The 17,708-nt window shown below is 43.2% G+C and overlaps 1 protein-coding gene across 6 annotated transcripts in view; it reads right to left on the bottom strand.

The window, feature by feature from the left end:
* mylk4a (myosin light chain kinase family, member 4a) overlaps positions 1–17,708 on the bottom strand; it is a 31,665-nt gene that overhangs the window by 9,157 nt on the left and 4,800 nt on the right. The window contains exons 2-3 of one of the 6 annotated variants that reach the window (XM_042098487.1): positions 17,032–17,242; positions 165–302 (exon numbers count right to left, since the gene is read on the bottom strand). In XM_042098487.1, coding sequence (XP_041954421.1) covers positions 165–302; positions 17,032–17,242 — 349 coding nt within the window. Of the gene's footprint in view, positions 1–164; positions 303–3,124; positions 4,038–15,033; positions 15,292–17,031; positions 17,243–17,708 lie in introns of those variants that run through there. The other 5 variants (XM_042098496.1, XM_042098469.1, XM_042098507.1 and 2 more) reach the window with 5 other exon arrangements.

The following is a 17,708-nucleotide window of genomic DNA, read 5'->3' as shown; positions in this document are numbered from 1 at the left end:
TGCCTTTAAGTGCTAGAACAAAAACATGATATGTACCATCCATTTTTCAGAGGTAAAATGAAGATATCAGAGATTATTATTGTGATCAATCATACATTTTCTGTACACATCCGTCCATTACCCAGCCCAAGTTAGTATATAAAGGACAGTAGCAATAAACCTACAAAGTCTCCATATTTGCGTGAAGAATGCAAATGTTTTGGTCCATGGAGCCTAGACTTGGGAGTCGACTCCAAGATGCTCACTTCCCATGCTGAGCTTGTGTCTTGGGTTTCTTTAGTGGCTTTAGTAGAGGTATTTTTCTGTTAAAAACACAAAATATGGCCATATGTGACAGACAAACATGCACATGGGATGGATGTGTTACATGTTCACAGTTAGAGTTGAAAGTGTTTATTCACACACATTCCAAATGCTTGATGAGACAAATGATGAATAAGTGACAAGATGACAAAACAAACATTAAAAGTTGTTAGTTCCTCTAAGTTCATTTCCAGAAGCAAGATAATAAAGATAAACATGTGGGGCACACTGATGAACACAGACAGGTTCACAGATGACATGCTGTTGATGGTCCATCATAGATGAATGGGCCCTGCGGATGATGTGAATTTATAGCCAACCCTATAGATGAAATGGAATCCAATGCCAACCCTGCACGGAAAATGTCTCTCATTCACGCTCCGTTTGTTTGTTCCGACTGGAGACGGCGCTAGTAAACAGTCCGTTTAGGGCCAGGGCGATATGCACCCAACGCCTCCCGTGTGGCCTCCAAGGCCTTCTCACATTCACCAAGCTGTATTGCGAGACTGTGGCCTTTCCGCGCCGAGGTGGGGTAGGTATTCCAAGCGCAAGGTGTCCATATCTACGGATGGTTTTTTTTTTCTTTTGAAGGACAAATGGTGAGGATGTGTGACGCCAGTTGGTAGGCAGACCTCTCGCAGCTCTGTAAAGTTGTGTGACAAGAGACATGGTTGGACGCGAAAATTGACGACAACAGCCGTTCCGGATGATTTGGGGCATGTTTCCACTAATCACCACGGTGATGGAGTATGAGCCATTAAACGATCCTAGCCACTGAAGTTAAAACGGACACACTTTCAACCACTTGAACTGTTGACTGTATCGCATATGACTTTTTATAGATAGATATGCAAACAATACAATCCATACTTCTTCACTAGATTTCCTGATTCCTATTCATAGCATGCACACCATTCCGGAGCAAGTTGGTAATAGAAGGTGATGATAACCGGAGTTGAACTACTGGAGGTCTGGCTCTACCACCCAGAGTGTGGCCAGATGGAAAGCAGTGAATAGGAATGACCCCACTCCACGCCAAAATACTGATCACCTCACAGGCATCTTACACAACTGCCCTCTCTGACAGTCTGTGGTTCAGTGGGATTCTGATGGGATGAACAGCTCTAAAACTGTCTGGACCAAACAGGAGTAGAGATTTAGATGACAAGCTCATGACATTTGAACAGGTAATGCAACATATTGCAGTGGTTAATGGCCTGGGTGGACCTTCAGCTGAGGATGATTTAAACTCAAGGAGGAGCAGAGGTAGAGATTCAGGAGGGACGGTCTGAGTTGTGATACAGAAGCATATTTATGCTTAATACAGTAACACTGACTAAATCAGATTGAAAATTACATTGAAAAGCCATCAAAACACCACTTGTGCCAAGATTGCACACCAAGTCCTTATTTTGAGCTACTTGGATCTAAACCACTAGGGTACACACTGTAACACTAGCATGCAGCAGTTGGCAGTCATATTTTACAACACCACATAAATCATTAGCTGTTAGACATGGGACCATGGTGACACTCAGAATTCCAGCTATGCAAAGTTTTGTTTAGATGTGGGCATTCAAACACTGCTAATGAGAAGAAGTAATTGCAGGGAGATCAGCTATAGTTACAGTCAGTCAGTCCAAGAGACGAGGGTGATGGGGATGGAAAATGAAAATGCAGAGAGAAAACCAGAGAGAGAGAGATCGAGAGAGGGAAAGACAGAAAGTCTGACTCATCAATATCACCAGCACGTTCATGGAATAAGGAGAGCTCAGGGACGCCAGCCGAAATTCTAGAGTGCCACAAGCTTCTAAGACACTGCACTCCCGAAGTAGCGTTTTAACATTCCAGGGTCTGTCCTCACAGCGCCCTATTCATGCCTTAAGAGACCTCAGGGGGACTTTCTGTGGATAACAAATGCCTCACTGATGACCCTATTTAAAGGCGGATGTGTGAAACTGGGGGCAAAGGTCTTCAGCGTGTTTCGAATGCTTCTGTCAATAGGGTGTGCTGTCGTGTAAAGTCATTTTAGCAGTGTCACCTTGTCAAATGAGTGGAAGTACCGTTTCCAACTAAACAAGTCAACAACCAAAAGTCTTGATGGACTGAGCTGTCTAAACAATAACAATAAAACCCATTTTCAAAGGTAACATATACTCAGTAATACATTATAGGGAAGATGGGTCAACAGCTTACTAAATCTTAGACTGACAGAGCCGATCCCTGATCACGTTTTAAAAGATGAGAGGTATTAAGAAAGGCCGACTTTGATATGGGAAGGCATGCTATTGCCTCACTTTAGATTTCAATAGAAACCATGAATGAATACTGTGCAGTCATGAGACCAATGTGACCTATCTCCATTTCAGGTAAGGCAGCATCATAGACTGCTTTTATTTTCAAAGTGCTTTTAAGTGTATGGAAGATATTCTGCCGGTCCACTCTTCATATGAAGGATTCATGAAGCCAAAAGAGATAATGTTAAAAGTTAAGATACACCAGTGGTGTAGTCTAGTTAACTGTAGTGGGTATACTGTGATCAACCCCAAATGTTAATATGTATCCTTGCCTATTTTTAGTGGGTATACATATCTGCGTATCACATAGACTACAACACTGGTGAACAGAGTGCTCAAGGTTAAAAAGCTCACCATTGTCCCAAATTCGCAAGTTGACTGTAGAGTGTTAAAAGAGTACTGACACAAATTTGCATAATTTTCATCAAAACAGTTGTAGAAATCTCAGTAGTACTGATGAAGCCTAACAGCTCTCTTGTGGGAGAACACGAAAAAACAAGAACACACACAGTTGCCTGACTCACCTTGTCAGGTTTCTTGGTGGCGCTGGCCGCTTTGCTCTTACTTTCCTTGCTTTTGGGCACGGGAGTAGAGATTATTTTGTTCTTGCGTGCCGCTGGCTTTTTGCATATGAGCTCCATAATTTTGGAGTTCTTCACGGTCTCACCAATGACACTGATGACTTGCTGGATGCTGAGCACTAGCTTCTCCATGCCCTCCAGCTTCTGGGCCTGCTGCTCTGAGTGCTGGCTCACCACTGACATGATGCTGCTCATCTCCTGGCACAACTCCTTTACGGCAGGCACACGTGGTGGAAGAGGCAAGTGGATCTCCTCCTTGTCCACCTTCAGAGTCTCAACGTCTCTCTCAATGCCGTCGATGTCTTGCGACATGCCGTCCAGTCGATTGAGGACCTTCTCCTGGATGCTGATAAGATGGTCCATTTTACTGCTCAGGGACTCAATCCGAGACTGGATGAAGTCAATGCCCTTATCGGCTCCGGTAGTACTCATGGTTGATGGCCGATGGCTCGCTCACGTCAAATTGTTCAAAGTGTGACAAGGAAAAACTCTTAACAAACGTCCGCAATAAACGATGGACACACCTCCGGGACAACTGCAGCCAGCTCTATGGATTCCCAAAAACCCAATTCCAAAAAGCGATTGCTCGATGAGTACCTCTGTCTTTCACCCTCCATTCAACTGTCGTCCACCTCTCCAAAGGGGAGATGACATTAAGAATAGAAGAGGCCGGCCTCCCTAAATGTAACTGGGAGCCCATGCGTCAGCACAGGAATGGCAGAGGCGGTGTGAGGTGGAGGGGAGGGGGGTTTGGCAGGCGAGTTTGCGTGACATATGAGACGCCCTAAATGCTAACCCCATGGCAGACACCCACCGGCCAGGTGTCAAAGGGTCTTGGTGACACACACACACACACACACACACACATTCACACACACACAAACACACACACTTTCCAATAAACTTCTTAAAATGTAAGTATGGAAAAAGAAATCTTAGAATGACACAGGCTTCTCTGAACATGCAACCTTATATTGAGGCACTAACTGCTGATAAGTAAACATTCTGCTGGTGTGTCTCCGGGGAGCACACGGTTTTGTTCACACGGAAAGGAACAAACAGGTGCCGATATGTTGGGAAAGCACTGTGGAAGAGAGGTCAGCAAGTGCTCTAATAATCATAATAGACCATACATTTTATTTATATAGTGGCTTTCTTAAACTCAAGGTCGCTTTACAGAGTCATATAAAATAATTCATCTTTGATATGTCCAAGTTTGCTCAAAATATCAAACAACGACCACCAAAGAGGAATTTGGATGCAGCTGCGGCTGCAGAGCAAAGGATTCCTGTCAACAGACACAAAGGATGTGCACAGATAGGAGGCTGGTTCAAATAACACCGCGATATGTGTCCTCTCGGTGATTGTAGACTGCCACCTTGCTGTTGAAACCCCCTTGCTGCCATGTGTGCTAGCTGCACCCAGCTATGACACAGAGAAACTAGTTTCACTCTGTACCCTGCTTGAGACCCAGTCCAGCCTCTTTACGCTGTAGGCAGAAATTTGAGAAACATGGCGGCGGTGATTTATACAGTGTCACGCTCTTTACAAGCACATTCACTGAAATCCCTAGTAGAGGCTAACTCATCTGTAGTTAAGACAGTTACGGATCAATTTTAACTTAGGTCCTGAAATTAGAGCCACAGCGCTGTACGCTACACAGAACCATGTAAATACGCTTAAATGGACAGAGAGGGCATCTCTGTGACATGTGCAGTTCAAATCAACACAACCCTCAAACGCAAACGGAATACAACACCACTGAAATACAATCACGATAGGGGGAAAAAACGCTCCTTAATGTTAATATTGTGACATACTGTGAAACATGTAGGCGAATACTTCTGCTCCACACGACTAAGAGTACACATGAGTGTCTGTATATGTGTGTTTGTCTGCCTGCGACATAAAATCCTCTTCGCCTCAATGATTTTTTTTTTATCTAACTGTGCTATTTTTATAGGCTGGCCTTGCTGAGCCCCCAAAGTAAAGCCGAGGCCATTTTAAAATATGTTGTCGACAAAAAGGGGCCACTGCTTGAAACCTGAGCTGTGGCCAGCCGGCCAAGAATAGCATAGGTCTCTGCACACTCTGACCGGGCGATGCCAAGCACTATTGGTCACGGGACATGATGGGGTACCACAGCATCTCTTCAAAGTCTTGTCCCCACAGTAAGTACTTGGGAACCGCTAACCCATCTCTCTATGAAGGAACTCTTACCAAAAGACGGGAGTTAAAAAAGCCTGGATTTATCACTTTTTCTTTGAGCGATACGGGGAAGTGGAGTGACAGGTGACTGTGACAAGGTACAGAGACGAAGAGACTGTGACAAATGGGACAGAGACGAGGAGCACACCGACAGGGCGACAAGTCACACCTGTCCCCGAACGCCAGCAGATGATAGAGCCGCTATGTGGACAACGCAGGTCATTCCATTCTACCCGTGTCACTTTGGAAGCCACAGGCAGTGCAGTGCTATGTCAGACTTTTCAGGGGATGAAAAGCAAAATAAGTTGTCTGGACCACAAACAAAATGAGAAATGACATGGCACACACACACACAAACGCGCACACACACACAAACGCGCACACACACACACACACACACACGGACACACGGACACACACACAAATGTGACATGATATGGTATCAATAATGGTTATAGTGTGAATTTTCAGAGTTTTAATGTTTAACTCAAAAGGACAGTGATGTCAGTATTTTCCTGTTTTGGTGATCAGTTCATGTGACATGTTTATACCTCTGCCTAAAACTAAAACGATGGAAATGCCTTTTAAACAGTCCAAAAGTCCAAAACTGGTTCATGTACTACACCTTTAACGCCACTAACACACGCGGCCGGTGTGAAAACACACGTCTATGCATACATGCAGCATTACATAACCCCCATATAGAGTTTATATCACTGGAAGTTTACGAGGAAACTTGAGCATTTGCAGCCCGTGAGCCCATACTTGCAGCGGAGCCCAGCCAATGTCTTGGTATTACAGTCTTCACCTGCCAAGTGGGCACCCGCTGCACGTCACCACCGCATAGTGCTACAGTGGCCGTGAAAACCCTGTCCCTATCTGACACCATGCACTCTGGGGAGAGAGCGGAGATGTGTTTGTGTTGTGACCACCGATCCCCCTGCGAAAAACAGCTACTGTTTCATTCACACCGCCATACCTATCAGCACGTGAATATGTGATATAACAGTACCCGATCTTCAACAGATTTGATTCCAAGGGGAGCTTTTTTGATTATTGAATTTAATAGTGTGAAATGTGAATGTTATATACCGTATTTTCCGGAGTATAAGAAACATCTACAGTATAAGTCGCACCGGACTATAAGTCACATTTATTTAGAAATTTATTTCACAAAATCCAAGACTAAGAACAGACAGACTATGTAACTGGATACAGAGGCCAAAAAGATTGAGAATTCTACCGGGAATCTTAATGCAGGCGAAGGAGTGAATGGCGGCAAGTTGAGGCGAACTGGGCGATAAGGAAGGCTGCCAAGGGCCCGACGGTAATTGTAAAGCAATTTACAAAAGATTCACTAAACAAAAATGCTGATGTGGTACATGAAAATTTAGCTAAAAATGTGGAGAATGCAATGGAATCAAGCATTTTGGGCGATGTGGAGGGACAAGATAGTGAGGGAGAAAAAAAGATGCACGTTTAAAATAAAATTGAGTCGGAACACTAAAATGTCCTGGTTTACACCAACTACTATTAAAGTGTGGTATTATTATAGCCCGATCATTAACTAAACTCATGTAGAAAGACTATAGCCTAAAGCGCATTTTCGATAATGTGTGTGTGTGTGCGCGAGTGTCAGTATATGGTAACAGTATGCATAATCTTTGCAGCCAACCTTCACCTTAGAGTGTATCTCTGTAAACATTGTTGCAATGCCTCGTTATATCTGCCTCGTTTTACCGTTAGGACAATGCTGAAGAGAAAGTCATCATTCTCAAAATAACCTATGGCTGAGTTTTGTTTTCAAATATTTTCATGCATGTCTGGGTAATGGTGAGGATGGGTGAGGAATGTTTAGGTCGGGGCCCTTTATTTGGGGCAGGTTTGTATTCGAGGCGTTTTATTGCCTTCTCTTTTATTGTGAGACATGCGTTCCGTTTGGAGCGTCATACCGGTAGGCTAGGCTATCAAAAGGTTCGGTTTGGTTGGGGATTTAATCTACGTTTGGACTGTTTGATTATATTGCTAAAGGTTGGGACTGATGGGCACTGAAATCTGGGGGGATTTGATGGTTCACTATTAAGTTTCATGTAGCCTAGTTGAGAGACAGAGCATCCGCTTTCATTCATTCATTGAACATGCCCTGTGCTGTAGTGGAAACCTTATTGCGTAGGCCTAGTTTTTTTTTTTTTTTAATTATGCAAGATTTACTTTTTTACTAAATTCGTAGACTGGAATGCCTCGCGGCAACAATTGTTTGTGTAAATGTAGGCTAGTACTGCTTCAGCCTCTAGCAAGCTCAGAAGGCGGCAAGCGACTGGTAGCTTAAGAGCGCCGAACCCCCTCTAACTTTTGGGCTTAGGCTTAAGTACGAAAAAATGTCTGACCTGTCGCAAGTTCACCAAGCTCCCGATCTCATTCCACAAGCCTAGAGTGCCCTCTCGCGGCTGTAGACGGTAATGTTTCATGTAGGGTTCATGTCAATTCATACTGACTAACATTTAAAAACATGTTCAATTATAAATATATATTTTGATAAATAAGTTGCACCTGACTATAAGTCACAGGACCAGCCAAACTATGAAAAAAGTACTACTTATAGTCTGGAAAATATGGTACATTTGTATGATTGATAAAGGAGGCAATTACACAAAGTGACCCATAAAAGTTTAACAAAATCTGCACAGCATGAATGATGTGTATGGCATACTGCATCACACATGTAAGATCTCCCTGTCTTGCCCTCTGTGCACTGATAATATTGTATCTGTAAGTGCTGATGGCTCAGAACACTCCGTTCTTTGGCAAGCATGGAGATTGTAGTGAGTAATAGATATGCGCAGGAGGACTATCACTGCAGGAATAGAAACAGCTCGGGGGGAGCTGCTAGAAAGATGAAACACCCAGGATGGACCAAATTCATTTCAAGATGGACACAGGGGGCATATCAAGGTGCACACAAGGGGCATATTTATCACATATGAAGTCCCTTATCAGGTCCAAAAAATAAATTAAATATTAAATCAGTAAAGGATACAGAACAGTATATGATTATGATGGCATATTATGATGGCATCCTTTGGAATGTTTGTAGTATGCAAGCAGACTCCTGGAAGGAACACAGTCAAGCAGGATTCAGACCTACATAGAGTCTTCTTTAGTAATGCCTGACCAGCTTGGAAATTATAATTGCTGTGTTATAAATGGTACAGAAGATGTGAAAATGCTTTGAGGGCATTTGATTATCAGAAGCAGAGATTAGAGAGGTGTAATTTGGCACTCACACCTGGCTCCCATCACTTGTGCCCCCAGCACCACACACACAGGCGTGCACACACACACACAGACACACACACAGGCGTGCACACACACACACACGCACACCAACACACACACAAACACACACACACACACACACATACACACACACACACACACATACACACACACACCACCCCCGTCCTTCAGCCTAAATGGAACACTCTGTCCTCGGGCGGTCTGGGGTAGTGTGCCCCCGCGTTGTGTTCCACCTATTTCCAGTGCCAGTCCGGCTGCCAGCTCATGCCACTCTCCTGAGAACAAAAGAGGGGGCCATGGGGTCCAAGGGCCGGGGGCGCGTGTGCGCCGCAGCCAGGAAACGAGACACTGTTCCTGCATCTGCTCATCTGGCTCCCTCTCTCTTCCACCCGTCAGCAGGGCTGCTGTGGCCTGGCTCCAGGGCCCCAGGCCTGGAAAGCGAACACGCTGCATACGGGATTCAGTGACGCTAACAGTAGGGAAGCTTGTTTACTTGTCTTCCAGAGCCGTGCTTAAGAGCAAAAACTATATTCAGCAGACGACATATCAGCCATGGATATGGAGGAATGACTTTAAGTCATGCTTAGTTTTCAGAGTTTAGCTTGGATATAATTAATAAAATGAATGTACCGGTAATTATTTTATAATTTTTCTTTTGATAAATATGTGCTGACCAATGCCCGCTATCCTACTATTTTTATGCCTTTTGTTCATATTTATTAAATGCTTTTCTACCTAACCTCCAAGAGACTTGATGAGACTGTCTGGCTGTGAGTTCATAGGGGGTGGACATTCAAACTGTTCACATTCACTTGCTGAAAGCAAACAGTAGGTGGCACTGTGGTCCAACCCAAGAGAGGATCGACTTCACAACACAACGGGGTTTTGTTACAGGAGTAACAGGAGTGGAGAGAGTATTTCATGATTTTTTCAAATGGGGTGAATTTCACTTTGTGCTAAAACTAAATGATAATTATGGGCCTGTGTGTACTCTGGACAAAATAATCTCTTCTATAGTATTAAAGGTAACCCAACAATGAATATATGTTGTCACAAATTATTATTGGAACAATGTAAGCATACCATTAATTTACAGCAACTATATTTTATTAGTTAGTTATGACATTTCATAACTGTTATGTATTTAGACATTGATAAATGTGTGGGATCAAGTGGAAGGCCTATAGACTGCAAACATACATCAGGGAACTAGACAAGATGTGTCATGTTCCATAGGGAAAGCTTAGTCACATGTATTAATAGTGTCGGAGTGACAGATGTCATGTGTGGAATGGAAAAAGGAGACAGCGAGAGATCCCCACGCTGTCTGTGAGCCCTACAGGATGACTAATGACACCTCATCAGCACTGCTCTAATAAGGAACTCATACCCGGCTGTACAGTTTTATTTGCTAGATTGTTTTGGTTTACATCTACATCTGGGTTTGATGCAAATGTCAACAAGATGTCTTTCTAAGTCACTGTTGAGAATAACTATTGCATTCCAGTAGTCCTCCAAAATCATACGGCATGTATGATATGACTAATAGAGTCTGCATTATAACATGTTCAAGCTAAATGGGATTCAGTGTGTAGTCCTGCATTAAGATTCACTCACATTCACTGTCTGTCAGCTTCCTTAAAAATAAAAGTAAATGAATAGTTTTCCCTCAAGAGTCTTCCCAGGCTCTGAAGAAATCAGGCGCTTCCTCTAGAGGGCAGCTCAAGACTTTGCCTTGGCTTAGCTGAGGACTGCGCTAGTTTAGATAAGAGGGAAAAGATGGGACATGAACTGAAATGCACTGCTCACACTCATTCCCACAAGGGACACAAAACAGATGGGAGAGTCCGCCAAAGCATCTGCGCTGTCTGGTCTGGGCCCCACCAGGGAAAACAGTGTTCCCTGAGGAAATCCAGCAATTAAAGGAACAAGCCAACTTTTTGGGAAATTAGCTTATTTGACGGTAGCGATACATTACCCTTCTTCTCTGTGCAGGCAATAACCCTATAGCCTGGCTTAGCATAACTCATTGGAAGTGGGTTACACCATGTTAGCCTATAGCTAAGTTGCGAAATATTTAAATGCGTGTGTCATTGTATTGCCTCTCATCATGTCTGGGTGACTTCGGCGGTTATTCATTAAGATACATTCATGGAGGCTGAAGACATAGCAGCCTAGGCCTCGTGACACTACTGATTTTGTGTGATGTCTTCCTGAAAATGAAACCCACAATTCTCTGTTATATTATAACCATCTGTGAAAGTCATGAGCTTGTAACAAAAGTAACAAATGCATGCTAGTTGATCCACCAAATCAAAGCCACAATACAACACAAGAGCATTTGTATCAACAGTCAAGCGTTTCTCACTGAGGGTCTGTGGGTTAAAATATCCAAATCTTCTGATCTTCTAATCAAATCAAAAGAGCCGGCAGAGAGAAGGCCCCTGGATGCCCAATGGTAAGCCCTTCCTCAGTGCCTCTCTCACTGGACAGCATAAATATATCCCCTTCTCGCAACGCCACTTACTGTATGTCCTCGCCAACACGAGTCTTCTACAGCCTGTTTGCAGCGATCCCTGACAATCACGAAGATGCGTGCCAAAAAACGACACATTGTGCAACATGATTGATAGCTCACCAAAGGCATTACACAACCAGTAAATCTCCATGGGCCTCAGTGATTGCCACCCCACAGAGCATGAGAGCAAAGAACTGTGGGTTTATTTATAGGAGAACCCTCAATCACGCTACAGACGTAATAATGTATGCACACAAGAACCCACACAAACTCACAAACCCCACTAAGTCACTTTCTCCTGCCCGGTAACAGGACGGCATTACGCAAGAGCACTGATCCTAAAATGCTTTGGGAAAGCCATGAGAATACCAATAAGCCATGACTGCTGTCTGAGTATTAACTCTCCCAATGCTACTCTGGCAATTCAAGTATCAATCAAAATGTTAACATCAACTCACGGGGGACAATTCATGACAAAGTGTATACCTGTGCCAATGTTCATATATCACAAAATCATATGGTGGGTTCTGATGTAGATGACAGTGCATGCCTTTAGAGAGACACCATTTTGAATGATTTTATTCTCAAGAGGGAGCTCTTCAAATAATTATGAGATTATTTGTGGTGTTGTGTTACTGTATCAACCAGAGGCAGTCTTTGCCGACTTATTCAATTAGGTTTGACATTTGTCATTTATACCAAATGTCCTGATAGATAAGCTGCTGGCTTAGCTCTTGTGAGCTCTCATGATGGGGCATTGGATAAGGCGAAGGGCTCCTAGTGAATAGGGAAATGTAAATGACCTTTCAAGAACAAATGTCCGCCGTCCAGCAGAGACAGGGAATGGTACAGAAACAGGGTGTCCAAAGGAAACACACACACACACACACACACACACACACACACACTCCATACATAACTGATTTAGGAAGGTGGATGTGTGGAAAGGCTAACAAACAAGTGACACTGATGGCCACTGAAAGACAATTGAAAATGTAAACTGCAGACAGATAAAACAGCACTTGCCTGGATGGATTTCCTATGGCAGTAAAAAAGGTGATAACAGGAGTCTACAATTCTACCCAGGTGGTAGAATTGGGAGAGGGAGACCATAGGATATAAATGAAGGCCTGCCAAGTCTTGCACTATTGTGCTCTTAAAGTGTCAAGATACCTGCTGTCTGATACCTGATAATACCTAAAGAGCATCAGATCCTGTCTCTCAGCAGAGCTTGATCTTTACAGGAGGATTGGCTGATCTGATACAACCAGAGCATTTACATTGTTATAACCTATGCATTAATACACAATAGTGAATACAACAAGGAGATATAGTTTGTCAATGTGCCCCACAGCTATTTGTGCCAATTATGCAATTCTCTTACAGAGTTAAGGTTTGTTTATCATTTTTGTTCATATGGAAAGTGTTGATATTTGATATTGTTATTATGATTGATGTTGTTGTTAATATTACTAATTATTATTATGCCTAATTTATACTTTTTTAACTAATGTAAGTTGCTTTGGACAATAACGTCTGTCAAATACCATAGACAAAAACACAAGTCGCAGACATGAATATTCACACACAATTAATGTAACCAATATGGACCTAGCAGAAATGATAGAATCAGATGCTCTCTTCTGCTTCACTGTGTTGTGGCAACCACTCACATGTGCCATGCACAACTCAAACACGCTCAGTTTGACCTTCCCAACATGCTCAGTTTGACCTCCCCAACATATGCTATTGTGACAATGAGGAGAGCATGAAAAGAGATACGTGGTCTTCCACAAGTGTCTTAGTCAAGACTAAACATAGAGCCATCATAACAAGACTGCCTCTTCAAAAACAAACCATGAAACATAGGCAGAGAAAGGTTTTACACAATTGCAAGGTGCATTTAAGCTCTTCATAAAAAAAACACTTGTGGTATGAATGAGGGATAGAGGTTTGCTAGGCCATTTTGATAAGTTCAATAAATAGGCTATGTGGCTATCAGCATAACCCTTGTCAGTGTGTTGTAAAAGTGAAAAGTCGTGTGATATGGCATGTGAGGTGCAGACAGCTGCTCGTCTACCTGACTGACATTAACTGCCCACTAGCAGTGTGTGCTGAGGTGAGAATGAGGTGGCAGAAAGGGCTCCATTTCAGAAGCCTGAAGTCTCTCCATTTCAAGTTGTGGAATTTTGGTAATTCATGAAAAAAGTGATCAATAGCACATTGTGATGTGGACAGATGTTCCCAAAGGTTTCTGACTGGGAGGCAGGCTTATTGTGCAGCCTGAGCACAGCATTATAAATGTATGTTGTTTTGCAGTGACCCTCAGCTTTTTGTGATCAATCACAAAGCCATTGATTTGGCCCTCAGGTTGTTATTTGCCAGTCAGACATGAGAACACAGGAGAGGGAAGGGGTTTGTTTTTCATGGCAAAGACTAGTCAGTTGGGCAGGGTGAGCATACTGTAGAGTTAAATTACTAATCCTTTAATTGAGATTATTAATGAATTACATCAGTATTCGTTGGCCAGTGTGACTAGGCTGAATATAGCTTGATTGTAGTTGCATGGATTTTTGTCAAATTCATCTTAACTGTCTTTGTGTCACCCCTGTTCCTCATTCTCTCAACCACAGTGTGCACTCAAACAAGACTAATGTGAAAACTAAAGTGGCTTGGGCATACACTATCAATAATAAGGGTCTTGCCTCTGGAGCACTGAAGGAAGTGGGGTCATTGCTTGGCTGAGTTCAAATGATGAAGAATATTTTGCCAAAAGCAAACACTATACATCACTGAGATAAATAATAGAGTATCTCAGCATGATACACTATCGTAAATATACTCTAGTAGAAATGTACTGTACCATGTTCTGCAGCGTGTACATGACATGATCAAAGAGGAAACTCTCAAACCATCCTGACACTCCATAAAATACAGAGTGTCATCTGACTGTCCCAAAGGAGACGTCCCATTCAAAACACCTCTGCCATGCAATCTGCCTCTCCCGCTGGGGATTACATCAGAGGGGGGTACACTCCAACAATCCACACACTGCTCACATTATTTCCACTATCCCTGACGAAGTCTGGCACAAACTATGCACATGATGTACATTGCTGTCTTCACCAAGAGGTCACTACAATGGTCTTCCACCTCCCGTAACACTGCTAAAACAAGGGACAGAGATGGAGAGCCAGGGGTGTGCTGTTTGTGAGTTTGTAAAATATGGCTGCTGAAACATCTCACAGTCAGATTTAGCTTTGGCCTACAGGGTCCCGTTTCTTGCACCTCTGACATCCCCTCAGGCTCCGGGGGGTGTTGACAGCGTTTGCTTGCCTCATTCAGTGGACCATGGAGCTCATGGCCTCTTGCATCTCTGCAAAGACCTTAGAGGATTTTAAATCTTTTCTCACACGCACCTTATTCATACCAACGATTTTAGGGTACTCTTTAACCATGAACAAGTACAGTTTCATTTTAAGGTATAACGGATTCTATTTCAAATTAATTTTGTCACCCTAAAATATTTACCGTTTGCAGAGGTTTATTGAAAAGCACATCTTATACATTGTCCAACTCTTGGTTCAATAGGGTTAAGTCACTTGAGGCATATCTGTCCATGATATTGTCTTTGTGTAGTGCCACCACAAATAAATCAATTATTGTACACTGATGTCTATCTTTTGTGTTCAACACATACAAATATGTACTTGTGATCAGTAATGTATTTCAAATGATTTGGTTACTTTAATTGTGTTGCATTTGAAACAGTTGCCAGTAACTGTGACTTCCTTTTCATCCCTATGCCAACACCTGTGAGACTGCCTACCTTTGCATCAGCGGACGAGGAGCCTCTCCCTTTCCTTCGATACGAGAGTAAATCCCAGAGCCGACTCCAGAGGAAGGAGGCCACTAGACACACACTGCTAACTATCCAAATGTCCCTGCCCTTGAAGAAGCTCTCCATGACGGTGGGTTTCCCTGGTCCTCCTCTAACTCTCAGAGTTTGGTCTCGGGAGCAGCCCCTGGAGAGTCTAGTCTCCGAGAGGCTGAACAGAGGGCTAGCTGGTATCAGCATAGGTCAAGTGAAAGAGAGCGAGCACGGGTGTGTTATGGTGGGTGGGTGTATATGTGTGTGTGTGTGAGTGTGTGTGTGTGCGCGCGCGTGTGTGTGTTTGAGCGCGTGCTGGCCAAAAACGCACACCCTTGCCGACATCTACCCCCCCCCCCCACACACACACACACACACACACACACACACACACACACACACACCCAAGTGCCATTAGAGCTAAGGGCCAGAAGGACAGGGGCACTTGTCCTCGTGACAGGAGTGACAGGTGCTACAGGAGGGGTGACTAAAAAACACCAGAGCCCTATCACTCGATCACTCGCCTGCTCCAGCAGCCTACCCCTGCCCAGTCCAGTCCAGTCAGTCCTGCAGTGGATGCTGGGTGGAGAGAAGCTATCCTCAGAATCATGAAGACTTCTCGCCTATTTGGCACCTGTGATAAATATAAATGTGGCTCTTGGGGTAATACAGTGTCACTCAATGAGCAATGGCAGGTGACACTGACATAGGCTACTGTCTGCTGACTGTATGAATGTAAAAAAAATGGCTATGAAAAAAAGAAAGAGATTTTCACCTGACTACACTTGAGGGGATTTGTGGGTACTATTTTTACTAAGTTCTAATGTTGAGGGATCTCAAGAGCCAAATGATCACTTAGCACCTCAAGTGTCCCTGTCAGCAGGAAGGGACATTTTACTAATGTACTATGAGATCTTGAATTACAATTTTGCATCACACAGAAGGTTTCCTGACCTGTACAACTAACTCTTTTCACAGGAAATAACCTTTCCATGTGAGTCAAAAAGAGGTAGCATGGCAAACACTATTCCAGTATTTTATATGCACTTTCCCACTTCCATTATGCCACTATCAAAATAAATGAACATGGAGAAAGCAAAATGAATTGGCTGACACAGAGCTAATTTTAGCTCATCTCCATATCTCTTGCTACACTGAGTGGTTCTGAGGGTACTATACTGCCAAATGCAAACATTTATTGTGAACTATATATTTAAAGGGAAGGAAATCAATTCATCAGCCAGTGAAACTAGACAGTGGTGCTGCATGCATTGTATGCTATGCGATGGTGGTAAAAACAACTGTGGCAGTGCCAAGTTACCATAGGGATAATAATCAGTGCACTCTGAACACCAGTCAGAGGCTTATATCTGGTCTCGGCATAGCTTAACTGCCAAATAATTGCTCTTATACAGATTAGAACCAAACAGAAATGACAAAAAAGTGACAAAAAAGTTTGACTAAATTATCTGCTAAACTGCCTAGCTGTCAATAAGACTGCCTCTAAATACATGTGACTTATAAATGTTTATAAATATATTATGTTTAGTTTATCAATTATGTCGATGTAGCCTAAAAAAGTGTGTATAAAGCTGAGGAACAGAGATCATTTCAATCAATCCTTTTAGGTAGAGTCAATGGAATCAATGGTCTTTGCAGCAACAGTTAATTTAGCTCTGGTCACAATTATTTGTTTTCTGTTGCATATTACACGTATGGCTGCCGACACTGCATGGTGGGCACCCGCGTGTGGATCATTCTGTAACATATTTTCCCCCCACAAGAGGGCATACGACTACAATTTTTCATAAGGAGTTGTTTGGTGGTGAAGAGGAAGATGTTCTAGAACTGGTGAGTGAGACGCATGAAGAAAGATCGAGACACCCTAAACAATGTGAAGTGAGGCACATTGGGGAAACCTATAACATAGTAGTTGTAGTAATTGCCTCATCTTACCTCTTCAAAGCCTCCCAATCCCTCGAGCTCGATATGTTTTAGCTCCCAGAAGTAGCGCATGGTGCCCACCCTCTCCAGGTAGTGGAAGAAAGTCAGTTTGCCGTCAGACCTCATTCGGGCCACCTTTTTGGGGGGTGACATGTCACCTGGACTCCTGCACTTTCTCGGCGGGGTAACCATTTGTTGCTCACGAAGAGGCTGCTTCTCTGACCTGAGAGAAGATAGGACAGGTGTTAGGATCACGTGAGATTAGTCAAGACCATACAGTAGGCTAGTCTAGCCTAGTAGGCAATAAACTGGTCGAGTTCGAGTTCTGTAAATGAATTAGGCCTAAAGGCCTCCATTTACTAGGTCAGCGGTAGGCCTACCACAGTTTGGGAATCCCTAAAGGCAGCATTATACAATCGTTAGTTAGTTTCATGCTGATCATAGCACACAGCAGGTCTTAATAGAAATATATCGTAATTACTTGTGGTGGTAATTTATGACAGGAAGACATTTAAGGAACTCCAGCATCTCCAGATTTTTTTTTTAAATGCAGCCCTGGAACATGACGTGAGACTACAAACCCAGAATGCCCGAAACTGGAACCCTTTGACCTCAAATCTTGTTTGACTATATTCAAAAACAAAATGCGATCGCCTATATACCATAACTTATACCTTTCCTTCAAGAAT

Source organism: Alosa sapidissima, chromosome 1 (genome assembly GCF_018492685.1).
Source record: "Alosa sapidissima isolate fAloSap1 chromosome 1, fAloSap1.pri, whole genome shotgun sequence".
NCBI classification, from domain to species: domain Eukaryota; kingdom Metazoa; phylum Chordata; class Actinopteri; order Clupeiformes; family Clupeidae; genus Alosa; species Alosa sapidissima.
This window is presented reverse-complemented; position numbering and strand designations above follow the sequence as displayed.